This window comes from Thamnophis sirtalis, unplaced genomic scaffold, assembly GCF_051295495.1.
Source record: "Thamnophis sirtalis isolate CommonGarterSnake01/CBP01778 unplaced genomic scaffold, rThaSir2_p1.2 scaffold_14, whole genome shotgun sequence".
Classification (NCBI taxonomy): Eukaryota; Metazoa; Chordata; class Lepidosauria; order Squamata; family Natricidae; genus Thamnophis; species Thamnophis sirtalis.
This window is the reverse complement of record NW_028261394.1, coordinates 36804889-36829998: the sequence shown is the minus strand read 5'-3', so window position 1 is coordinate 36829998 and position 25110 is coordinate 36804889. Positions and strand designations below refer to the sequence as shown.

Sequence of the window (25110 nt, the reverse complement as noted above, 5' to 3'; positions counted from 1 at the left end):
GGTTGGGAAATATAAAGCAGTGATGGGTTTCCAATTTTTTTTACTACTGGTTTGCTCATGGGCACATGCGCACAGACGCATCTGGGCAGGTGAACAGAGCTTCCCCCCGCCACTACTACTGGTTCGCCCAAATCGGGAGCAAAATATTCCTTTTAGAATTTTGGCCTGCCACACTTTCTCTTATTTTCCTTTTTAACCTTGTTGTGTCCAATTGTTTTTAATAATTCTTTTTAATCTTTTTTCATTTCTGTAAGCCGCCCGGAGTCCTCCAGGATTGGGCGGCATAGAAATTGAAAAATTGAAATAAATGAAATGAAATTTCAATATGCTGTTTCATTAGTATAGTTGATGGGAGGGGGGAATAGACAGGAGTGAGATTTTGGAATGTACTGTTTTAATTCTTTACTAGAAGCCAATGCCATCCTTTGTCTCCATACTTTGACACCTGACCGGAAGCAGCTGGGTGTGGATGCCAGCGTGGAAGAAGAAGATTGGACCATGTGATGGATTGTGGGTGTGGGGACAAGATCATGAACTTTTAACTGGGTGGAATTCTGATGTCATTTCCAGTATTGGGATTAACACAGATGTGCTAAGATGTCTGCTTTATTAAATTGGAACTTTAAGGATCGTTCTGCCTTTGATTCTGATTTAATTCTACATGATACTTGGAACGCTGACACTCCCTCTAATATAAGGTAAAGCTTCCCGTCGCACATGTGCTAGTCGTTCCTGACTCTAGGGGGTGGTGCTCATCTCCGTTTCAAAGCTGAAGAGCCAACACTGTCCAAAGACATCTCCGTGGTCATGTGGTCAGCATGAGGACACACAGAACACTGTTACCTTCCCACCATTGGTGGGTTATGGATTGCGTTGCAACTGGTACAGTGCAATGGGCCCCGGCACCCACATGAATATGCACAGCGTGTGCACATGCGTACAGCACACACACATGCGTCCTTATCTCCTGTGACGCCTCTGTGAGCCTCCGCGACGCTCCACAGCTCGTACATGTGGTGTGCATAAGTGCCGAAGAGCTCAAATACAGGTATGGAGGACAGGCGGGTGGGTGGGCCTTATTGGAATGGTATCCGATGCTCCTGGCAGGCACTGTACCAGGGTGTATTGCCTGCAACCCACCAGTGCTTCCCACCAAAGGCTATCTCTATTTTTCTACTTCCATTGCCTTTTTTGGCTGCTGCCTCACACTATTGGCTCATATTTAAGTGATTGTCCACTAGGACTCCAAGATCCATGTTGCAGTTACTGGCATTAAGCCAAGTTTCAACATGGTTTATATACCTATACAGTTGAGGTTTTTTTTTAACCTAAGTGTAAAACCTTACTTTTATCTGCATTGGATTTTATTTTGCTAGGTGCTCTTACTTTTTTTCTTTACAAAATCTTTTAAATAATATATGCAGTTCCTTGGTACTCAACTCATCGATATTGGTATCCAATGTATTTTGACATGACATGAGAATTTTGTCCCAGTAATCATTGTTTGTTTGGTACTCAACATGCAAATTAGGACCCGGATTGTTGTTGGGGGCAATATGCTGACTCTGTAAACCGCTTAGAGAGGGCTGAAAGCCCTATGAAGCGGTATATAAGTCTAACTGCTATTGCTATTGCTAATTGGTCAGTGTCAGCTGCCATGTGATTCTCTACATTATTCCTTATGGGGGAAAAATGTTTGATATTCATCGTTTCTGATACTCATTTCACCTCCCCAAACGAATTAATGATGAGTACCGAGGTACTCATGCAGATGTTTGAAATTTTGTGAAAGAAAAGAAAGAACAAGACCAGGAATTCAATGACATAAAGCAGTTTATTGAAGGGATCATCACCTCTCAGCATATTATGAACCAATGGCATAAGGGTGAGAGTAATGGATCACCAGGGAACACAATGACCCAACCAATCCAGAAAGGTCCCATTATCCTTCTCGGAAAGCGTGGATAGGACAGTCACAATGCCTTTTGTGCTCTCTTCCACAGTGATCTCCGGCTGTCATAAAGAAGGATCTCATAAGGTTTAAAGAATCAGTCCTGCCCAGCCCAGAATTTTCCATTATGCAGATCAACAGAATCTAATTGGACTTCTTGATCATAAAATGTTTAACTCTAATATAGAGAATGATTTGTATGAAACTGGTCAATCAAATGTTGATTGATTACATTACAAAGTTATATGAATGCAGCTGTTGTGGTCCACCAGTGGCCAGTGGAGCTGGGAGCAGATTCAGACGGTGAGGAGGTTGGGGAGGAACATGGGCCAGTCCTGGAGTCTGAGGAAGGCTCTGATGAGGGCTCTGTGTTGGAGGCAGAGAGGGGGGCCAGAGCCGTGTGCCAATTATCAGCTGCCTTCGGAGTCAGACATCAGTGAGGCAGATGAACAGCTGGAGCCTGTTCCCAGTGTGCACATGCACAGAGTTCCCAGACGAAGGGAACAGCTAAGGAACAAGGGTCGACTTGGGAGTAAGGCCACCAGTGGACAGTGAATGTCCCCGCCCCCAGGGAATAAAAGAGGAGCGAAAGTGGAGTGGAGTTTGCAGGAGACAATTAGTTCATTCTTGCCAAGTATTGAGGCATCTGAAAGATATTGGCATGGCCACTCTCCAAGCGTGATAAAGATCGGTAATTGTGAACTATCTTGAAAGACTGTGGGCCAAGACTTTGCTGGAAAGGAACTCACTGTAAATTAAATAAAACGGGTTTATCGGGATGAGGACTTAACTTTGTGCTGCTGGGGAAGCCTAGATCAGAACAGCAGCCTCTGTGATCAAGTGATGGGCCAATGCATTCCATAAATCCTTAAATTTGAGTTCATAGAATAAATTAAATAAAACCAGGGGAAGCATACTTTGCAAGCCAAAGGATCTGTTTTTAATACTTTAAGCAAACTCGTATGACTTGCGTTACCACATGAACGTTTAGCACACTGCATGCCAAGATATTTTCCAAAACAGACTTTTTCAAATTGGCAAATCATCTTTTCCCAATTTTCAATAAACCATCTTTTAGAAATCTGTCAGACGGTAGAACACCTGAAACCCACCTTAGATCCTAAGCAAAATGGAAATGGTTTTTTTTTCTTTAATATATTTTTGGTTTTTTCTTCTTTTTGTCTTTTCTTTCTCTTCTCTTTTCTGCACCTCTATTTCGTGTTTTTTTTTAAAGTTTGTATGACTTTTTATTTTTGCATTTGTAATATTTCATTAAAAATTACTGTAGGGCATAGAATTTAAATTATTCACCCAGAGTATATGCACATACAACCAGGGTCCATGGATAAATGCATTGTTTCTTTTTCCAGGATTAAAAGACTTACGTAAGGGTTGTTAGTTGTATTTACCAAGCCAGGATGGATGGCTACTGTCAGAATCCCACTCTTTGAATACTCAAGTGACTGGCACTTGGTGAGCATGTTTAAAGCAGCCTGCATAAGCAAAAAGGAGAAAAAAAAGAACTATAAGGAAAGAAGCTTCTTGGATGAGAAGTGAAACTTCAAAGAAAAACCAGAAAGTCCAGTTGCACCTTGAAAATAAACCACCTTTGGGACAGCCATGACTTGGATGACTGAGTATCTCCATAGATATAAAGAAAATGCATGCTTTTGGAGTAGGAAATACAGATGAAAGAGAAGACAAATCATTTGATTATATTGGACTACTCTGTTCTCCTCCAGGGCTGGAAAGGAGGAGGCAACACACCACAACTGGACTATTAAACAGTTCTGTTATCACAGAAAGGAGGAGAGGGGAGAAGGAAGCCCACCATCTGGATGGTTTTGGCAAAGAAATAGGTATCTAATTGATTATATTGCATTGAGTGGCATGATGGCCAAGTGGTGAAGATGTTTGCCTCCCACATGGAAGGTTAAGAGTTCAATCCTAGGTAGCAGTAGCAATTTCTCTCCTAGGGTGCAAAAAAAAAATTGCTGTGAACTCCATGTGGCATCAGGTAGGGCATCCGGCCAGTAAATGCTCAGCTTCATTCAATCACCCTGACTCTACCACAAATTAAGGGAGTATAGGTTCATAAAAGGTCCCTATTTTCTTGTCTTTCCAAACCATTCCAAATCACAACAGTCACTAATAAATTACTCTTTAAGTGACAAGCATGTAGGGGCAGACCCAGCAATCACTGAAAAAGGAAGTTCCAATGATGTGCAGGAAAATCCAGATAGAAATCACATTAGGTACCTTACTGCAACGGTACGAAACTACTTGTACTTTCTCCCAAATAAGCATAACCTCCATTGAGCCAAGGGAACTGGAAATATTGATAATGGCCGCCTTGCTGGTGTTCAGCCCTTGGCTTGGACTATTCCGGGCTGCCTTCTTCAACAGGGGTAGAAAGGCCTTGCAGGGAAGAAGAGGAAAAGGGTGGAGAGGTTGAAGTTAGGTCTGGGAAAACAAATTGTGCATCAAATGCTGGCATCAGATAACTAAAGGGACTTCTATCAACTGAAGCTGTTCTCCAAGGGAATCCTCCCACAGTCATCCAGCTCCTGACTGATAATACTCAAGTGGATCACTTAAAGAGGAGGAGGAGGAGGAGGAGGAAGAAGAAGAAGAGGAGGAGGAGGAAGAGGAAGAAGAAGAAGAGGAGGAGGAGGAGGAAGAGGAGGAGGAGGAAGAGGAGGGAGGTGGAGGAGGAGGAAGAAGGAGGAGGAGGAGAAGGAGATGGAGGAGGAGGAGGAGGAGGAGGAGGAGAAAATGGAGGAGGAGGAGGAAGAAGGAGGAGGAGGAGGAGATGGAGATGGAGGAGGAGGTGGTGGTGGTGGTGGTAGAGGAGGAGGAGGAGGAGGAGGAGGAGGAGGAGGAGGAGAAGAAGAAGAAGAAGAAGAAGAAGAAGAAGAAGAAGAAGAAGAAGAAGAAGAAGAAGAAGAAGAAGAAGAAGAAGAAGAAGAAGAAGAAGAAGCAGCAGCAGCCTATTCCTGATGGAGAACTGTAGAACGTAGAACTGTATCTATATCCCCAGGATTGAAGGATCTGAACAATCTCATACGATCTTGCCTTGATATGTCTAAGGATTGTGTCAAGCTGTGTTTAACTCCGAAGGATTATGGGTGATTCTAACCACAAAGGTCACAGTAGCCTAGAAGATGTTCTTCTGACTAAGATACCCCAAGCAGGTAGCTCAAGGATCTTCCACCTGCTTCAAAATCACTCTACAATGTCTACTCATTTTGAGCATTATCATTCTGCTTTATTTATATTGAGGTTTGTTTTTTTTTAGTTTTGTGTCAAATAATATATTAGCCTTGGCAGCTTTAAGACTTGTGGACTTCAACTCCCAGAATTCCCCAGCCAGCCATGCTGGCAGTTGAAATCCATAAATCTTAAAGTTGCCAAAGTTGGGCATCCCTGTAATATAAGGGACTTTGCTCAAATGTGGTTTCCAAAAAATTAAAGAATCAACAAACCTGACTCATTTGCAGTGGTCCAATGGTGTTGATCGAATATAAAGTCTGCATATCCTTGGCATTCTCTTTTTCTAGATTTTCAAGGAACCAACGGCCAGCATTGTTGATGAGGAGGGTCAGCCCACCATCTCCAACACACCTTTCCACTTCTTTTAAAACTGCCTGGATGCTCTCAAGAATAGTGACATCTGAGGAATGATGAGAGTTTTTCAACATGGACTGTACAAAATGCCCTTCAAACTTGTTCACCACACGTTTGATGGAAGTTCAGAAGATCCATACAACTAAATAGCTTCGAGTGGCACCACGACAGGTTCCAGGCCCAAAATGTTGAAAGTATTGACTGTATATTCCCTGGCTTCAGGTGATAAGGAGGAGACCTGTGGCATAATGGCTAAGATGTTTGCCTAAGATGCAACACAGCACAGGTTCGAATCCCAGCAAGGGTATGGCTAGCTGATGAGAGCTAAATAGCTTGAAATAGATCTGGTATGGTATGGTATGGTATTTTATTATTTGTATGCCGCCCTTCTCCGGGAGGACTCAGGGCGGCAAACAATTCAAAGGGGGAAAAAAGGGGGAACATAAAAGACAAAATACAAATAATAAAAGTAGGCAACAGTCGCACAACCATACATGTCGAGAGGGGAGGGAACTCATCACCCCCAGGCCTGCCGACAAAGCCAGGTTTTGACGGCTTTTCGGAAGGCCTGGAGAGAGGTGAGGGTCCGAATCCCTGCGGGGAGTTCATTCCAGAGGGCCGGAGCTGCCACAGAGAAGGCCCTCCCCCGGGTAATAGCCAGGTGGCATTGGCTGGTAGATGGCACCCGGAGGAGGCCAACCCTGTGAGATCTAATGGGTCTGTGGGAGGTAATTGGCAGCAGGCGGTCTCTCAAGTACCCAGATCCAATACCATGAAGGGCTTTATAAGTTACGACTAGCACCTTGAAGCGTATCCGGAGACTGATCGGTAACCAGTGCAGCTCGCGGAGGATAGGTGTAACGTGGGTGTACCGAGGTGCACCCACAATCGCTCTCGCAGCTGTGTTCTGGACGAGTTGAAGTCTCCGAATACTCTTCAAGGGCTGCCCTATGTAGAGCGCATTGCAGTAGTCCAGTCTTGAGGTCACGAGGGCGTGAGTGACTGTTGCGAGTGCTATACTAGTCTCCCTTTATTTATTTATCAGCACAAATAAACACACACACACACACACACACACACACACACACACACACACACACACACACACACACATATATATATATATATATATATATATATATATATATATATATATATATATATATATATATATATATATATATAATGTCAGAATATTAGTAATGAGTGCAAAAAAAATCAACGCCTGAAACAAGTAGCTGAAGATCACTAACGATCTCACACTCTGCTAAACATTAGACTTAAAGTGAAGCTTGTCAGAGTTTGTTGCAGAAATCAAATCCAGAAAGTACACACAGGTAACGGATTCAGCAGGATTCATTAACTTCTCTTTATATGTAATATAACACATGAGACATATATACAATACCAAGAGTGGTTCTTCCAATGTGGTAGAGAAGAGAAATTGGTTTCAGTTCCAGCAGAGGACCAGTCCTTATCTTTTGCACAGACTCAGAGCTACAGAGCTAAGCCACGCCCAGGCTCCAAGTGTGTTTCAGCTCCCATTGGCTGATCTTGTTGCTATGCCCTATTCCAGTTCATGAATATACTCTGACAAGGCTGAAGTTAAATAATAAAGAGATTTGTTCTTTCTGGAATCAGGGATAAGCTGTGACACGGATTGTCTTCAAGCATTGTTTTAAGGGATTAGTTCTTTACTGTCATCCTGTGATCATTCAGATCCAGTAGCTGTAACATATTCTGCTAATTCAGAAACCACATAACTGGAGGTCACGCAACATACTGATGAAAAACACACAAATCACAGCGAACTTTACTAGAGATCTTGCAGACTCTGTTAGTCCAACAATGGCTTTTAGCAGGATCTCTGAGTATTACTATAGGCCAAAATTTGTCCAACTTGCCTTTGGCTCTTGAAACTTACCTAGTTGCAATAACACCAAGTTTGGATATCTGCATGCCATCTCTTTTACCTCCTGAAGAAGGGGAAGAAAAAGGTGGGTTTTATAAAAAAAAAATCTCAGAATCAAAATGTATTTTTGGTTTGGTTTGGTTTAATTTATTTGTATGCCGCCCTTTTCCCTGGAGGGACTCAGGGCGGCTCACAACTCAAAAGGGAGGGGAAATACAAACAGAGTAACAAAAACATAAAAAACCATACATAGTTAAAAGCACAACAATCATACCATTCGAAGTGGGGCAGCGAGTCTTTAGCCCCAGGCCTGTCGGAACAGCCAGGTTTTAAGGGCTATGCGGAAGGCCTGGAGGGTGGTGAGGGTACGAATCTCCACGAGGAGTTCGTTCCAGAGGGTCGGAGCAGCCACAGAGAAGGCTCTCCTCCGGGTAGTCGCCAGTCGACACTGGCCGGCTGATGGAATTCGGAGGAGGCCTAGTCTGTGGGATCTAATTGGTCTAGTGGAGGTAATTGGCAGTAGGCGGTCTCTCAAGTAGCCAGGTCCAATAGCATGAAGGGCTTTGTAGGTGACGACTAGCACCTTGAAGCGTACCCGGAGATCAACAGGCAGCCAGTGCAGCTCACGGAGGATAGATGTTACGTGGGGTGAACCGAGGCTTTTTTTTACAGGGCAATGAATTGAATCCGGTTCCAAAGAGGGCAACATCAAAATGAACAGTAAACAAAAAAGATATGTCAATATATTTATTTATTTGAAAGGCCATCCATCTTATAGACCAGAACTCTGGGCATGTCCCCAAAACAGCAATAAAAACATAAAGGTAAAAGGTAAAGGTTCCCCTCACACATATGTGCTAGTCATTCCCGACTCTAGGGGGCAGTGCTCATTTCCGTTTCAAAGCCGAAGAGCCAGCGCTGTCCGAAGATGTCTCCGTGGTCATGTGGCCAGCATGACTAAACGCCGAAACTGCACGGAGCGTTATTACCTTCCCACCAAAGATGGTCCCCATTTTTCTACTTGCATTTTTTACGTGCTTTCGAACTGCTAGTTTGGCAGAAGCTGGGACAAGTAACGGGAGCTCACTCCGCGCTAGGGATTCGAACCACCGAACTGGCAAACTTTCTGATCAACAAGCTCAGCATCTTAGCCACTGAGCCACCGCGTCCCTTTAATAAAAACATAAAGAGGCAATAAAAGCATCAAAACTTCCAGTGCCTCCAAACAAATACTTTTCCATGTAGCAATGTCTAGATTGGCCAGGGCCCTGCTAACTCAAGGTCAACCAGAAGGCTAGGCAGGTAGGGTCTTGCTGGATATTGGGCAGAGAATGTTCCACACAGCAGGTTCTGTTACTGGTATAACTTCCTAAATCCTGCTTAGTGGCATTTAAAGGGATAGATCTGGAGCGCACTTACCCTACCCAAGCTGGTAGGATAGGCAAATACCTTCAGGGAGAGGTAGTCCTGTAATAAAGCCAGTTATTAGAGCTTTAAAAGTGATAGCCAGCTCCTTAAATGGTAGCCACAACGAAACTGGAAGTTGGTGTGGCTGATGGAGAACTGGGCAATACCAGCAAACTGTGAAGATCCAGAACTTCACACAGCAATACGGTTCCACCACAAAACTGCGGACGACAAAATCGTGGTCGACGAAAGCGCGTATGTGACGTCATCACAGCGCGACGGAAAAGATCGAAAAATGTAAAAATAAAGCGAAAACCTTACCCTAACCCCCCCAAACCTAACCCTTAACCTAACCCTAAACCTAACCCTAAACCTAACCCTTAACGTAACGAAAAACCTAACGCTAACCCTTAACCTAACGCTAAACGTAACGCTAACGCTCTAACCCTAACCCTCAACCTAACCCTAACCCTAACCCTTAACCTAACGCTTACCTTTATGTGAATCGGCTTGCTGTAATTTAATTTTTATTTCAATTTTTCGATCTTTTTCATCGCGTTGTGATGACGTCACATACGCGATTTCGTCAACCGCGCTTTTGTGGAATGCGGTTTTGACGGGTCACGCAGCAATACATATTGCACCAGTTGTAACAGGTAGATGGTCTTCAAGGCAGCCCCATTGTGTGTCTTTATATTACACTAGTATAAACACTTACTTATTGATTTGGCAAAACAAGCCACAGCAGATGCAAAAACAAAGAAAAATTATACATATACGTACATAACATGAACTTTACACTAGAACAAAGGCTGAAGCAAAAACTATTATTTTAAAGAAAAATTAGAAAGGCCAAATGAACAAGAAATAAAAGAAATAAGAAAAAAATTGGGAAAAAGCATTCCTGAGTCTCTCTCCTCTGTTTTTTGTTTTTTCCTCCAACTTCTGCTATTTAAGATTTTCATTGTCTACTCTGGACATCTGCAGCTATTGCTCAATTGCATTTGGATCCTTTGAATTATTTTATGAACAGTTTATCTTTTTCTTCAAAAACACCTCCTCAACTTGCCTTGCTGTAACATTGGAAGCCCAGGAATTAGCAGATTGCTTGGACTCAGTTAGTTGTGTTTTATATAAAAAGCCAAACTAAAATAAACCAGGCTTTACAGTGAATTGTGAAACCAATTGCTCTTCAACTTTCCGAATCTCATCTTCATCCATCTTTCACCTGGAAGCCCAACTTGATGTACAATTCTTCTCCCCCAGCAACCCTGCAGAGGGTGGGGGGAGGGACTTGTGGGCTGAGAGATACTCAAGAAGCTGAAAATCACCTAGGAACTTCATGGCCAAGTCAGGGGTCAGCAACCTTAAAAACTCAAAAGAGTCACAAAGGTCCTAACCTGTTCAATTCTGGAGCCGACCAGAAATCCGGTTCCCCAACCATAGAGTCTCCTCCTAGCACGGAGTACTTTTTCCTTTGCTGACCGGAAGTCCAGTCCCATCCCCCCCTCCACCATAGAGTCTCTTCCTAGTACGGCGTCCTTTTTCCTCTACCTGTCCTAACTGAAAGCCCTATCAATTGTGCAGCTGACCGGCGACAGTGAGCCACAACAGAGGGATGAAGGAGCCGTAGGCTGCCAATGGCTGGCCTAGGTCAATCCATCCTTGGTTCAACATCTTAAGCATTACACTCCACCATCCTGCTCCATTAAGTGATTCTTACCTTGGTTCCTTCTCCCTGCAGGTCAAGAGTTGTAGCGAAGACCCACTTGGGTGGAGAAGACAGCTCCAGAAACCTCTTCACCAGACCCAGGCCGATCCCCCGGTCGGATCCTGTCACCAGAACGCTGAAAACGCAGAAATCCATTGACTTTGCCATCTCTCCTGGAGCAGCAGCTTCTGCTTCCAACCTTCTTGAAGATTTGCTTCAACTGCTTCTTCCCCTTCTACAAAGGGCAATATAAGCAAAAGGCAACACCCACTTTTAGACCTTTTAATAAACTTCATCCACACATTGGGGATACATTCTAATCCTACTTCATGCAAAGATACCAATTTGGTAGGAATATGGCCAGGGGGCCTGGGAAAGGGTGACATCTTGTCTCCAGCAGTTGGAAGCTAACGCTTCTATTTAGCACAGATTTGTTTCTTTGTGTGTAATTTACACATCTGTTCTGATCTAGGTTTCCTAAGATCATAAAGCAAACTCCTTGTCCCGACAAGGGAGGATTTACAGTCAATGACCTAATATGGCTTGGAGAGCTGGCAGGCCGATATCTGCAAAACTTGGAGTCTTGGACTTCAAAGAGTTGGAGGAGACTCTAAGGAGTCTCGGAGAGTCATAAACCAATTAAGCGAACTAATTGTCTCCTGCAAACTCCACTCCCCATTCACTCCTCTTTTATTTCCTCTGTGAGGGGCCATTCATTGTGCACCTGTGGCCCTACTCCCAAGTTGACCCCTGTTCTTTACCTGTTCCCTTCGTCTGGCATGGCATTTGTATCTTACTATATGTACAGTATACTAATCAGGGACGTGATGGCTCAGTGACTAAGAAGCTGGGCTTGTTGATCAGAAATGTTGGCAGTTTGGCGGTTCAAATCCCTAGTGCCGTGTAATGGAGTGAGCTCCCGTTACTTGTCCCAGCTTCTGCCAACCTAGCAATCCGAAAGCACATAAAAATGCAAGTAGAAAAATAGGAACCACCTTTAGTGGGAAGGTAACAGTGTTCTGTGCGCCTTCTCTACATGGGGCTACCCTTGAAAAGCGTTCGGAGACTGCAGCTAGTCCAGAATGTGGCCACGTGAGCGATATTGGGTGTACCAAGATACACCCACGTTACACCTGTCCTCCGCGAGCTGCACTGGCTACCAATTGGACTCCGGATACAATTCAAGGTGTTGGTTATTACCTTTAAAGCCCTACATGGCTTAGGGCCAGCGTACCTGCGAGACCGCCGACTGCCACATACCTCCCAGCGGCCGGTAAGATCCCACAGATTGGACCTCCTTCAGATGCCCTCAGCCAGACAACGTTGGCTGGCGGGCCCCTGGAGGAGAGCCTTCTCTGTGGCTGCTCCGACCCTTTGGAATGAGCTACCGCCAGAGATCCGGACCTTACCCACTCTCATGGCCTTCAGGAAAGCTGTTAAAACCTGGCTATTCTGGCAGGCCTGGGGCTATTGACCTCATTGTTAAGGTTCAGCCCCGATTAGAACGAATGCATGTGTTGTGATTTTAAATCTGTCTTTTTCTTTTTTTTCTTTTTTTTTCTTTTTTTCTTCCTCTTCTTCTTTTTTGTAAGCCGCCCGGAGTCCTTCGGGATTGGGCAGCATATAAATTTTAATAAATAAATAAATAAATAAATAAATAAATAAATAAATAAATAAATAAATAAATAAATTCTGCGTTTATTCATGTCGGCCACATGACCATGGAGACATCTTCAGACAGCACTGGCTCTCCTGCTTTGAAACAGAAATGAGCACTGTCCCCTAGAGTCAGGAACGATTAGCACATAAGTGCAAGAGGAACCTTCACCTTTACCTATATGTATACTATACCAAAGTTGTCTGCAGTTGAACAGCACCAAAATTAAAATATGAAATGAATCAAATAAGGAAGCAAACAAACAAACATTGAAAGGCCCAGAGCTCAAAACAGGTTAACCCAAGAAAACACGAAGCATTTAAATAAATTTGACTCCAACTTATGAAAAATGCATTCAGTTACTGCACTAATTTGCTTTCCTACTCAATGCCTGCCTAAACACAAAAGATCTGTATGTTATATGCTACTCATAAAGAACAAACGTAATCCAAAAAATATAAGCATTTGCGAAATCTCCTAAGGCAAAACCTGAAATGCAACTTAAGGGCTATAAGCAACTAATAAGATACTAAATTTGCTTGCTTCTATTATCAGATAAACATCTCTAGAATACAAAGGAATTTAAAGTGCTGGTGCTTAGCTTGAACATCCTAAATATTCACAGGAAAAATAAACAGCTGATCTACTAAGATTATGAAAACCTGCTTTTTTTTTCCTGTACTGTGATAGCAATTGGATTCGGAAGACTGTGAATGTTGGAAGTATAACTTCCTGGTTTGCAATAATCTTCATTCAGGGCTATTCGGGACACTGAAGTCTATATTCTTTTTAGCACCAAACTTCAATTCCAACTTCAATAGGTAAAGGTAAAGGTTCCCATTGCACATATGTGCTAGTCGTTTCTGACTCTAGGAGGCGATGCTCATCTCCGTTTCAAAGCCAAAGAGCCAGGCGCTGTCCGAAGACATCTCCATGGTCATGTGGCCGGCATGACTCAATGCCAAAGGTGCACGGAACGCTGTTACCTTCCCACCAAAGGTGGTCCCAATTTTTCTACTTGCGTTTTTATGTGTTTTCGAACTGTTAGGTTGGAAGAAACTGGAACAAGTAATAGGAGCGCACTCCGTTCCGTGGCGCTAGAGAATCAAACCACTGAACTGCCGACCTTTCTCATCGACAAGCTCAGCCACTGAGCCACCTCTAACTTCATTAGATATTTAAGTATTTAAAAGCACTGTTCCCTTTTTTAAATATGGCAAAAGGTTTAGGTGTGTTAATCTATTTATTTTTAAAAGTTTGTCCTTGCCATTTACATTGCTCTGAGATCATCTAGGATGAATAACACTAGCACTTAGACTTATATGGCACTTTAAAGTGTTTTACAGTCCTCTGTAAGTGGTTTACAGTGTCAACATATCCCCCCCCCCCCCGACAACAGTACTGGGTCCTCATTTTATGGACCTTGGAAGGATGGAAGCCTGAGCCAACCTTGAACCTGTAAGGATCGAACAGAATTAACCTACAATATTGAATTCTAGCTTCTTTGCCACCACGGAATCGGGAATGGCATACTCATTTGAGCCATAACTTGAAAACTAGCCATTGTTCAACATTATAGATAGAGGAGGAGTCTGTGGTCTCACCCTCTAGGAATTTTAGAAATTATGGTAAGCATGGCCGATAATAAGCCATGCTTGTTATTGCAATTGGGGGCATGTTCCACCTCCTTGTTATGGATTCACGGTAAAAAGGAAGATTAAAATGCTTGTGGTAGACCAAGATTTAGATTTAGATTTTAGATTTAGATAAGTTTATTTATATGCCGCCCTTTTCCCTGGGGGGACTCAGGGCGGCTCACAACTTAAAAGGGGGGGGGGGAGGAAGACAAACTTTTACATATAAGACAATACATAATTAAAAACACAATATTCATACTATTCGGGCGGGTTACAGTCTTAACCCCAGGCCTGACGGGATAGCCAGATTCTGAGGTCTGTGCGGAAGGTCTGGAGGGTGGTGAGGGTACGAATCTCCACGGGGAGATCGTTCCATAGGGTCGGAGCTGCCACCGAGAAGGCTCTCCTCCGCGTGGTTGCCAGTCGACATTGACCGGCAGATGGAACTCGGAGGAGGCCTAATCGATGAGATCTAATAGGTCGCGTGGAGGTAATTGGCAGTAGGCGGTCTCTCAAGTACCCAGATCCCCAACTAAGTTAGGCTGCCGAGATCTAATGTGTACTTTTTTGCTCCTAATGTGTCTCTTTGCTTTGCCTCAGCCACATTTATTCATTAGTGTGAAAATCTTCATATATTAAAACAAATCTAAATGAAAACATCAACAGCTAAATTTAAAGATTTAAAGGGATCAAGCAATGGGTATTACATAGAGCGATGAATGTTAAATATTAGATGTGTATTGAAAGAATGTGTTCTAAAAGTTAATCAAAACTCATGCATCTGGCATGAGACAGTTGATGATTCATACATTGAGACTACGTTTGCGATCCTAAACATATATTTTGTGACATTTGTGGAATCAGTCTTCCTAATCCCTGAAACCAGAACAGTCTTCATTGGTCCTTCGTGGTTGCATTATTATATTTTTTACAAAATGATTTTATAATTTATGCAAATGTTTGAAATTTGGTGAAAAAAAGGAAAAAAACAAGATGAGAACTTTCATGACAGAAGTCAGTTTATTGAAGCCCCATCACTTCTCAGTGTATTATGATCCAATGACCTTAGGGCGAGACCGATGAATCACCAGGGAACTTGACGACCCAACCAATCGAGAAAAGTGCCATTGTCTACCTCGGAAAGATTGGACAGCACATTCACGATGCCTTGTGTGCTCTCTTCCACGCTGATTTCCGGCTGTCACAAAAAAAGGATCTCATAAGGTTTAAAGAATCAGCTGCACCCAGCCCAGAATCCTCATCTAAATAGATCAGAAGAATCCAGTTGGGTTTCTTGACCATAAATGTTCAACTCAAATAAAGAGAAGGATTTGTATCAAACTGCCCAACCTTGTTCTGGTTTACAAAGGTATATGAACACAGCCCTTGTGATAGGTGATGAAGCAAAGCATCATTTAAACCCCTAAATTTGGGTTAATTAAATCATATTAACTATGGATGAGCAGGCCTTACAAATGTAGATACTGAGTCAATAAAGTTGCTTCTAATATCTCAAAAGGGGAATTCTTGTGATTTAATGTGTGAATCTTTTCCCTATCTTCCACCATTATGATTTCCCAAATAAATGAGTCAACCCTGCCTTGAGTCTTAAATATGAGAGGGACAGAGTGCTGGCCATTTCAGATATAACAACATGCTTTTCCTGCAGGCATAATGTTCCACAAATAGGGAGAAGTAACTCAAACTGCAAGAGGAGAAGGTGAGATTTAATATTCCTCCTAAGAGGAAATGGAAGTGAGGGGAGAGGAGGGATTGGCTACATTATTCACTTTGGTCTATGAAAATTTCCATTCTGCCATTTCTTCACCTCTAATCCAATGTGCTAATTCAAACTTTAGCATTAAAAATTTCAGGACTGATTAGTAGGTAATCCATATGTGTATGTGTACATAGATATCTGGATAGGCACGAATCAGGAATGGATTGCTGCCAGCATTACTGCCAGTTTCCTTTGTGCATGCTTTGCGCATGCCAGCCATGCATTGCTTGCGCATGCACAGTTATCCTTAAACTGTTCTGCGCATGCGCAGAACATTATAAAATGACAAAAAACCATGCCCTCAACGGAATGGGCAACCAGGAAACCGGTTCAGGGGCATGGCCAGCCTGCCATCCCTACTGGTTCAGCAACTGAGTCCAAATTACCACTACCGGCTCGCCCGAACGGGTGTGAACCGGTAGTAACCCATCTCTGGCACGAAATGTGTTATAGCTCTTCCAAGGAGAACAGACTTACAAAACGGTTGGGAGCTGTTTCAACTGAGCCAGGATGCATGGAGACGCTCATAATCCCATGGGCTGAATAGTCAAGAGACTGGCACTTGGTGAGCATGTTCAAAGCAGCCTGCATTGGGGAAAACAAGGGAAGAATTTCAAGAGAAGAAGGGAGGAAAAGGCTAAGATAAATTGGGATTGACAAGATATCATCATCCACAGCTGGGAAGGTATAGAGGCATAGGCACCAGAATTGGATTAAACAATTCCTTTAGAACACAATCAGGCAGAAAGCCATCCACATCAGAGGTGGGTTACGCCTGGTTCCGGCGAACAGGTAGTAGCGGCGGCGGGAGGCTCTGCCCACCTGCCCGGACGCTTCTGCAGAGAAGCGTCGCGTGGATGCACGAGCAGCATGCATGGGAGCGCACTCGAAGTGGTAGTAAAAAAATTGGCAACCCATCACTGAACCACATGCATTGTTCTGGCTTGCAAAAAAAGGTGTATCTTATTACATTTTCTGGGAAAAGGCATTTTAGTCATCATCGGTTTGGGCATTTCTACTGATTGAATGCTAAGAACTAGAAGGAATTTACCATCACTTGGAATTCTTCTTCAAGTCTTCAACCTGCCCCAGATGGGACATCATCTAGCTTGGGACATCCAGTTTGGGAATATCCATCTTGCTCAAACCACATCTGGCAACTTTAAAGGGACACTAACTTTGCATATTCCATTTTCTAATCATATTTAGAAATTACGTACCAATTAATTTTCAACTATTAGAAATCATCGGAGCAACAAGTCTAAAAGCACCAAGTGTGTCTTACCTTCAATCCTTAATGAAAGAAAAAATTAACTGCAAGCTAAGACCCTTAATTGTTTTTTTTTAAATAAACCAAACATATTGATTATAACTTTGATTTTAGAAAGCTATAAATGGACCAGATTAACTTGAAATAAGAGCTTGCAATTACTATGAAGTATCTTTCCTGTGGAAAAGTACTTTTCTTTTGAATTTAAAAACAAAACAATATGATTATCCAAAAGATGTTAAATAAACCAAGTGAGTTCCACATAGAAAACACATTAAGTACCTTACTACAGCGATATGAAATTGAAGCTCCTACATGCCAATAAGCCACAAGTTCTATTGATCCTCCATTGCTGGATATATTGATAATGGCCGCCTTGCTGCTGCTGAGCCCTTGACATGGACTTCTCCGGGCTGCCTTCTTCAGCAGCGGTAGGAATGCCTGATGGAGAGAAGAAAAGAGAGAAGGAGCTGCAACAAGGTTTAGTGAAAGGAACTGTGCAATAACAGGGAAAGGTCTTATGTAATCTTCTGCAAGAGGACCTTCATAGAGTCATCCAGGCCTGATCCCACACAGGAAAGCTGCTCTAATGCTTTGGGTGGGCGGCCCTTAAAGATGGGTCCACACAGTGGTGGGATTCAAATAATTTAACAACCGGTTCTCTGCCCTAATGACCAGCTGGGTAGGCGTGGCTCAGTGGTCATGTGACTGGGTGGGCATGGCCAACTCAAGGTCACTCGAGTCGATGGACGCTTCGCCTTAGCTGTTCCAATGTCATAAGGGTTAACCAGAGAGGCAGTTTCTGTAAGCAGGGCAAAAAAGGTTAGGCTAAAAACAACACCAGAATGTTTCCTTCCTGCTTTCCTTACAGGATTAGCCCTGTAAAGTGGGGGAAAAACAAAAGGAGATTTCTTCCAACAACCGGTTCTCCGAACTGCTTAGAAAGTTAACAACCGATTCTCCCAAATAGGTGAGAACTGGCTGAATCCCATCACTGGGTCCACACCTCCATTTGATGCAACATCTGGAATACCTAGATGACCTGGAAGAGGGGGAGGGACTATGAGACAATGTACATCTCCAGAGAGAGGGGCTACAATCCAAAGTTTGACTTAGATCCAGATAATCCATTTGTTCTGCAATTTGTTCTGTAATTGCCTTCCTATCCCATTCTCTTCACCTTTCCTGAAAAAGGAGAGATAGCAACAGCAATAGCAGTTGGATTTATATCCCACTTCATAGTGCTTTACAGCCCTCTCTAAGTCAGCATTTTGCCCCTGACAATCTGGGTCCATGTTTCATTGACCTTGGAAGGATGGAAGGCTGACTGAACCTTGAGCCGATCAGGATCGAACTCCTGGCTATGGGCAGAGTTTGCCTGAGACACTGCGTACTAACCACTGTGCCACCACGGCTCTTGGAAGAGATGGCAGATGGGAACATAATTGCCAAAGGTCTGTGGGCCAAGAGATGGCTTCTTCAAGAAGGGGGTGCTTTAGTGCCTCCTTCAAGCACAAGGCCATTATCTCCTTTTAATTCATTTCATACCGAGCCCTGTACTTTCTCTAGAATTACGAAGTAGAGATTTGCAGATTCGGTGCACCTCAGGTGACATTCCAAGTTGTCATTACTGTACTATCCCCCGTGGTGATTCTCTGCAGCCATTATTAAACCCTGAGGAAATGTGCGGGTTTTTGAACACAAAAGTGTCACAAGAATCTGGGAGGTTATCTCCTGTGCCAACACACCTGCAAAGCGAACAGCTACACTTATTTAGCAGCTTAACAGAGTTGAGAGGAACCTTATAGGTCATGGGGCAGCAACCCACAGCTCTGGAGCCGCATGTGGCTCTTTCATCCCTCTGCTGCGGCTCCCTGTCACTCAAAATATGTGCCAATGCGCGACACCCAGCAGCACGTGATTTATTGAGCTTTTCGAGCCCCAGTAGGCCAACCATGGATAAATCCAAGAAAAGAAAAGTTTCAGAAGAAAACAGAACTTTATTTCAAATACATACGCTAGTTCTGTGGGTGCTCAGGAAATAGTCAGGTACGGGAAGGGTTTTGTGGCTCCCGGTTTCTTTTCTTTGGGAAACGGGTCCAAATAGCTCTTTAAGTGTTCTGTTATAAGTCATCTAGTCCAACCACCACCACCACCCCCGCTCAAGTAAGAGACCCTACCATTTCTGATAAATGGCAGTCCTATGATTCTTGAAAGTCTCAAGTGATGAAGCCCCCACAACTTCCGAAGGCAACTTCTATTCCATTAGTTGATTGTTCTCACTGTCAGAATGTTCCTCCTTATTTCTAGGTTGAATCTCTCCTTGATCAGTTTCCATCCATTATTCCTTGTCTGGCCTTCAGGTGCTTTGGAAAATAGCTTGACGCCCTCCTCTCTGTAGCAGCCCCTCAAATACTGGAAGACTGTTATCGTGTGTCCCCTGGTCCTTCTCTTCACTAGACTAGCCATGCCCAGTTCCTGCAACCATCCATCATATGTTTTAGCCCCTCCAGTCCCCTAATCATCCTGGTTGCTCTTCTCTGCACTCTTTCTAGAGTCTCAATATCTTTTTTATACTGTGGTGACCAAAACTGGATGCAGTACTTTGGGTGTGGTCTTACTAGGGCTTTATAGAGTGGTATTAGTACCTTACTTGATCTTGATTGTATCCCTCTGTTAATGCAATTTAGGATTGCATTGGCTTTTTTTGGCTGCTGTTGCACAATGCTGGCTCATATTTAGCTGGTTGTCCACTAAGACTCCAAGATCCCTCTCACAGTCACTGCTATTAAACCTGGTCTCACCCAGTCTATAGATGTACTTTCGTTTTTTCTTACCTAAGTGTAGGACTTTACTTTTCTCTACACTGAATTTCCCAATGTTCCACTCTCCTCCCAAATCAGTGCACAATTTTACTTTTTTACTTTCAGCTCTAGATTATTTCCTTGCACTCCTGAAATGCTGAATTGAACAGTTCAGCTTTTTTTTTGTCAACAAAGCAGTCTTCCTTGCATTGAAAGGTGTCGTAACCATAAACAAACCTGACTCATTTGCAGCGGACCGATGGTATTAACAGAGTAAACTCTCATCATATCCTTGACATTTTCTGTTTCCATATCGTTGTATGTCCAAAAGCCAGCATTGTTGATGAGGAGGGTCAGCCCACCTTCTCCAACACACTTCCCCACTTCCTTCAGAGCTGCTTGGATGCTCTCGAGATTAGTGACATCTGAAGAAAAAGAACAATGTGCTATTCCAGAATTACTACATAAGAACTTCTTTTTAAAAAATTGTTTTTAAATTTGAACATATCATCTTCCATTAAACAGTGTGTCATCTGGGTACAAATGTCTGTGCAACTACAATGAAGATTTACAATATTCATTGCATTGATGATAATTCTCTAATCTTACAATATTAATAATCATCATTATAACTCTATTCATTTCTCCCACTTAATATATCTTCTAATGAAAACATATTATATTGAATATATAACAATTATATATAATAATAATCATATGGTTTACACCTCTATCTTAACATATATTCTTTATTTCACTAGTCTCTATTTATTACTCGCTTCTATTTTTATTCTCCAACCATTCATAGAATAACTCCCATATCATATAATCTGTATGTTCTTTCTCTTTTATAGCAAGCGTTAATCTATTCATTTCTGCACATTCTAATATTTCTTGAACTTGAACTTCTTGAATGTTCAGCAGATCTACGTGTCCATCCATGCAACAATCTATCTTCTGGAATAGCCTTCAGACAGCTCCAAATGGTTTAGAGCATGGCCTCCATTAAGGACATTAATGTATAAGCAGCAACTCTAAAAAATATTGTCTAGAACAGTGTTTTTCAACCTTTTTGTGCAAAGGCACACTTTTTTCATGAAAAAAATCACGAGGCACACCACCATTAGAAAATGTTAAAAAAATTTAACTCTGTGCCTATATTGACTATATATAAAGTAATTTTCCCACGGCACACCTTACACTATGTCACGGCACACTAGTGTGCCGCGGCACAGTGGTTGAAAAACACTGGTCTAGAAAACGTTATGATTCTCAGAAAATGTGGTCTAAAGAGGCTCATTCTTTGTTGAATCAGAAACAAGCTGTGAGACAGGCTGTCTTTGCACATTAAACTCAAGTTATCTCTTTATATTCAAAAGCTACTGAATAAAGCTCCGTTGACTAAGTTCATGCAACTTAGTTCATGCAACATTCATGCAAAACAATACATAAAGACATACAGAATGTCTCCCAGGGATTTTTGTAAATCAACCCTCAATATAACATTTTCCTTTCCATCAGGGTTGCAAGTGATTTTCTCCCTTTTGTTCAACAGATTGTTGCAACCCCAATACAATGACCTTAACATAATCTTCAAAGAATGTCATTCTGGTAAAACAACGAGATTAGCCAACCTCAAAGAATCTCTAGTGAAGCCAGCCATTAAGTGGGCTCGCTAGATTTTTCCAGTAATAGTTTTTAGCCAATGCTCTGGGCATTTATAAAGTACAAAATTAGCCCGGTTTGCACTTGGCACACAAAACTTACCTAATTGCAACACCACCAGATTTGGATGCTTACATGACAACTCCCATATCTCCTAGAGGAGAAAAAGATAATATTTTTTCCTCATAAACTCATAGTTATGGTTAAGAAATAGGCAGTTACTTCAGTCCTCAAAGAGAACAATAATAAAAGGAAAACATTTAACAGCAGGTGTCCATTATTATTAAATCAACAAAACACACATTAACAAGCCACATTATGGTTTAATGCAACATGTGGACCCAGTCAGTATGACCCAACCCAAAGATTCTTGAGGTTGGGGTTCCTCAAGAATCTTTCTTCATCCCACTTCAGCTTCAAACCTTGTCAGCTGGAGTAATGGTGACCGCATCTTCTGCTGCAGAAGACAATTGATCAGAGTTAAGGAGTGGGTTTTAGACACTGGTCACCTATCATTTTTGGAGAGAATTATACAACCTGTCCATCAGAAAAGGTCCTATTAGCTTTCCCCCAAGGAAAACAATACTTGGGCTGGTTTGATGAATATGGAAAAGTTGGCTTCCTCTTTCAAAGCTTTATAAAACCACATGAACTTAGAATGTATTTGCAATTACAAGCCCATTTGCCTTTTTCTGTGCTTTTATTTGTCACATAAGGGGAGGGGAGGTTGGGTCAATTTAATTTCATTTTTTTGTATATTTGTTTAAAATGTACTGTTTTCCTGAAAATAAGGCAGCGTCATATTTTCTTTTGACCCCCCCCCCCAAATAAGTACTTGGCCTTATTTTCGGGGAAATTTTATTATTTTTGAGGTGCGGGAGGTGCCGAGCATGGTCAACTCATGTCTGTTGCTGTATTGCAATATTTTGGGGGAGGGCTTATTTTGGATGGAGGACTTATTTTAGCGCATGCGCTCAAAAGCCTGGTTGGGCTTATTAGCTGGAGAGGTCTTATTTTCAGGGAAACAGGGTATAAATGCAAATAATTAAATAAAAATTTAAGAAAAGATTTACCACTACAGGAGGCTAATGATAGCTAAGATTTGTAGCCATGGTTTTCATTTGTTTTGTTTCCACACAACTATAAACCATGGTTCATAGATCAGCACCAGAACACATTTCAAATTCTAGGTGAGTGTTATTAGCTTGCCATGATTTAGATGGCGGATGCCAAAACATTCCTTTAGTAGGAAGCACATTTAATCCCACATGCTGGCTTTTTTAGGAATGTGACTGGCAAAGCAGAGTGTGCGTAAGATGCAAACAAAGATGGTTTCCACAGACACAACGCTTTTCCTTAATTTCTTTGATTGAGTACTGCTTGTTGTTTTCCTCTGCATTGTGTCATGTTGATTTAGTAAGAGGAAAACGTAAACTACACCAAAGAAAAGAAAAATTAATAATTCCACAGCGATTACGTAGTTGAAAAGGAATTAAGATACACGGGTATCTAAAGTGAAGTAAATTTTAAGAAGGAGGGGAAGGAAGAAAAGGCGATTCTTATAAAAGAAATATAGAACTAGCTCGCGCTTTGCATTGGGTCATGTCACTTACCACGAAAGGGAAGATTGTGTGTATCTAGATCAGAGGTTGAAAAAACAACATTGAAGTTGGCGTTTTGGCTTCTAGCATTCAAAGATTAGAATTAGAATTAGAATTAGAATAAGTTTATTTATAGGCCGCCCTTTTCCCTGAGGGGACTCAGGGCGGCTAACAACTTATATGGGAGGGGATACATACAATGACATATAACATAACATGTAATTAAAAAAATAAGCAACATTCATTCAGCATTTGGGTGGGGGCGAATTATAATCTTTACCCCCAGGCCTGACGGGATAGCCAGATCTTGAGGGCTGCGCGGAAGGTCTGGAGGGTGGTGAGGGTACGAATCTCCACGGGGAGATCGTTCCAAAGGGTCGGAGCTGCTACTGAAAAGGCTCTCCTCCGCGTAGTGGCCAGCCGGCACTGGCTGGCGGATGGCACTCGGAGGAGGCCTAATCTATGAGATCTAATGGGTCTCGAGGAGGTAATTGGCAGGAGGCGGTCTCTCAAGTACCCAGATCCACTACCATGAAGGGCTTTGTGGGTGGTAAGAAGCACCTTGAAGCGCACACGGAGATCAACAGGTAGCCAGCGCAGCTCGCGGAGGATAGGTGTTATGTGGGCGAACCGAGGTGCACCCACAATCACTCGTGCGGCCGCATTCTGGACTAGCTGAAGCCGCCGGATGCTCTTCAAGGGCAGCCCCATGTAGAGCACGATGGCAGAGATATAATATTAAAAGGTTTAAAATGGCACTTTGTGATGTTCCAGGAAATCTCTTTGAGCCATAAATTATCTCTAAGCATCACACTGCAGGCAAAGTCCTATATGCCATGCTCTTTGTTTAGATCCCAGCAACGAGGGCTAGGAGAATATCTCAGTTCAAATAAGCCATAATTTATAGTACAGCATGAACCTAGCAACTACTCAACATTCAGTCTCACATTTCTCTCCCACTTTTCTTCTGGAATGTACAAGAGATTCTAAGATTCATTTGACCATGGAAGGCAGACTGTAAGCCTGGGTTGGGTGGGGAAATAGTCAAGAAAGAGGTCGCAAATCACTCAAGACTTTCGCAACCAGTTGAAAACACGTGCAACGTTCCAGCAACAGTTCAACATCTGTACCACGATTTACCACCTCGTCCTACGTTAACTGATTCTTACCTTGCTTTTCTCCCCCTGCAAATCACGGCTTGTAGCAAAGACCCATTTGGGTGGACAGGGCAGCTCCAGAAACCTCTTCACCAGACCCAGGCCGATCCCTTGATTGGATCCTGTCACCAGGACACTGAAAACAGAGAAGGCAGCTGCCTTGGCCATCCCTTCAGGACCTGCAGCTTCAGCTTCCAACAGGTTTGGAAGTTGAGTTCAAATGTCCCTTCTCATTACAGGAGCCAATATTATGAGACATGTCACACCCACACCAACTTTGCTTGCTCAAACAGAGGAAGCAATCAAAACAACAAGGGAAGGGTGGGTGGGTGGGTGGAAATATACCACCTTATAAAACATTTAGAAATTCTTTCTAATCAAGAAAGAGACCTAATTGGCAGGAAAAAATATATGTTGACTGCTGAGTAAGAAGCCTAGAAAGACAGAGCTAAGTATGACAGTTAAGATTTATGATGTTCACCAGCCTAAATGCCTTAAATTGCAGAGTTGAAGCATCAAAATGTTAGACAGAGGAAGCTTGTCTACAAAGAGTTTTGGAGAATTGGCCAGATCCCTTTAATTTCACTGGCTATTAGCTAACAAGAGTATCTTCTTTCCTTTTTATCTTCCTTTTTAAATAAGTTTTTACATGGATGTATACGGATTTATTTCTGTGCATGCCTGTTGAAAGATTATATTCTCAAAAAATAATTTAAATGGGTGGACCGTGCTTCTGGTTTGAGATATGGAGCTTACATATGCGGTCATAAAAAATGGTGGTTTTTTTTTACTTTTGTGGAATCAGCCTTCACAACTTCTGTGGTTTAATATAATCTGGAATCCCAGGTGTGCCGACAAACAACAATGAAGAAAAAATATGGAAGTAATTCCATGTGCTGTTCTCGATTTTTGTAGCTACAACCTTGAAATC

The 25110-nt window shown here is 42.5% G+C and overlaps 2 protein-coding genes across 2 annotated transcripts; both read right to left on the bottom strand.

The window, feature by feature from the left end:
- Positions 1–1817: 1817 nt before the first annotated feature.
- LOC106551539 (uncharacterized) lies at positions 1818–15100 on the bottom strand. The gene is made up of 7 exons (XM_087729580.1): positions 15038–15100; positions 10621–10843; positions 7503–7554; positions 5437–5624; positions 4211–4369; positions 3337–3444; positions 1818–2013 (listed from the first exon to the last, which is right to left on the bottom strand). Exons 2-7 carry the CDS (start codon positions 10774–10776, stop codon positions 1900–1902), a joined length of 777 nt encoding a protein of 258 aa, XP_087585706.1. The 5' UTR covers positions 10777–10843; positions 15038–15100; the 3' UTR covers positions 1818–1899.
- Positions 14939–24347, bottom strand: LOC106551538 (uncharacterized). The gene is made up of 6 exons (XM_014069658.2): positions 24192–24347; positions 21524–21575; positions 19994–20181; positions 17235–17393; positions 16160–16267; positions 14939–15100 (listed from the first exon to the last, which is right to left on the bottom strand). Exons 1-6 carry the CDS (start codon positions 24345–24347, stop codon positions 14987–14989), a joined length of 777 nt encoding a protein of 258 aa, XP_013925133.2. The 3' UTR covers positions 14939–14986.
- Positions 24348–25110: the final 763 nt, after the last annotated feature.

What these genes read in the sequence shown, in the direction of transcription:
- LOC106551538 (XM_014069658.2), bottom strand. Translation starts at nt 24,347, where the DNA reads ATGGCCAAGGCAGCTGCCTTCTCTGTTTTCAGTGTCCTGGTGACAGGA. An exon ending in TTTCATATCGCTGTAGTAAG is followed by an intron (nt 16,268 to 17,234) that starts GTACTTAATGTG and finishes TCCCCAATGCAG; the next exon opens with GCTGCTTTGAACATGCTCAC. An exon ending in AAACAGCTCCCAACCGTTTT is followed by an intron (nt 15,101 to 16,159) that starts GTAAGTCTGTTC and finishes TTTTTGTGACAG; the next exon opens with CCGGAAATCAGCGTGGAAGA.
- LOC106551539 (XM_087729580.1), bottom strand. Translation starts at nt 10,776, where the DNA reads ATGGCAAAGTCAATGGATTTCTGCGTTTTCAGCGTTCTGGTGACAGGA. An exon ending in TGCAGGGAGAAGGAACCAAG is followed by an intron (nt 7,555 to 10,620) that starts GTAAGAATCACT and finishes CCCCTTCTTCAG; the next exon opens with GAGGTAAAAGAGATGGCATG. An exon ending in CTTGGTGTTATTGCAACTAG is followed by an intron (nt 5,625 to 7,502) that starts GTAAGTTTCAAG and finishes ATCATTCCTCAG; the next exon opens with ATGTCACTATTCTTGAGAGC.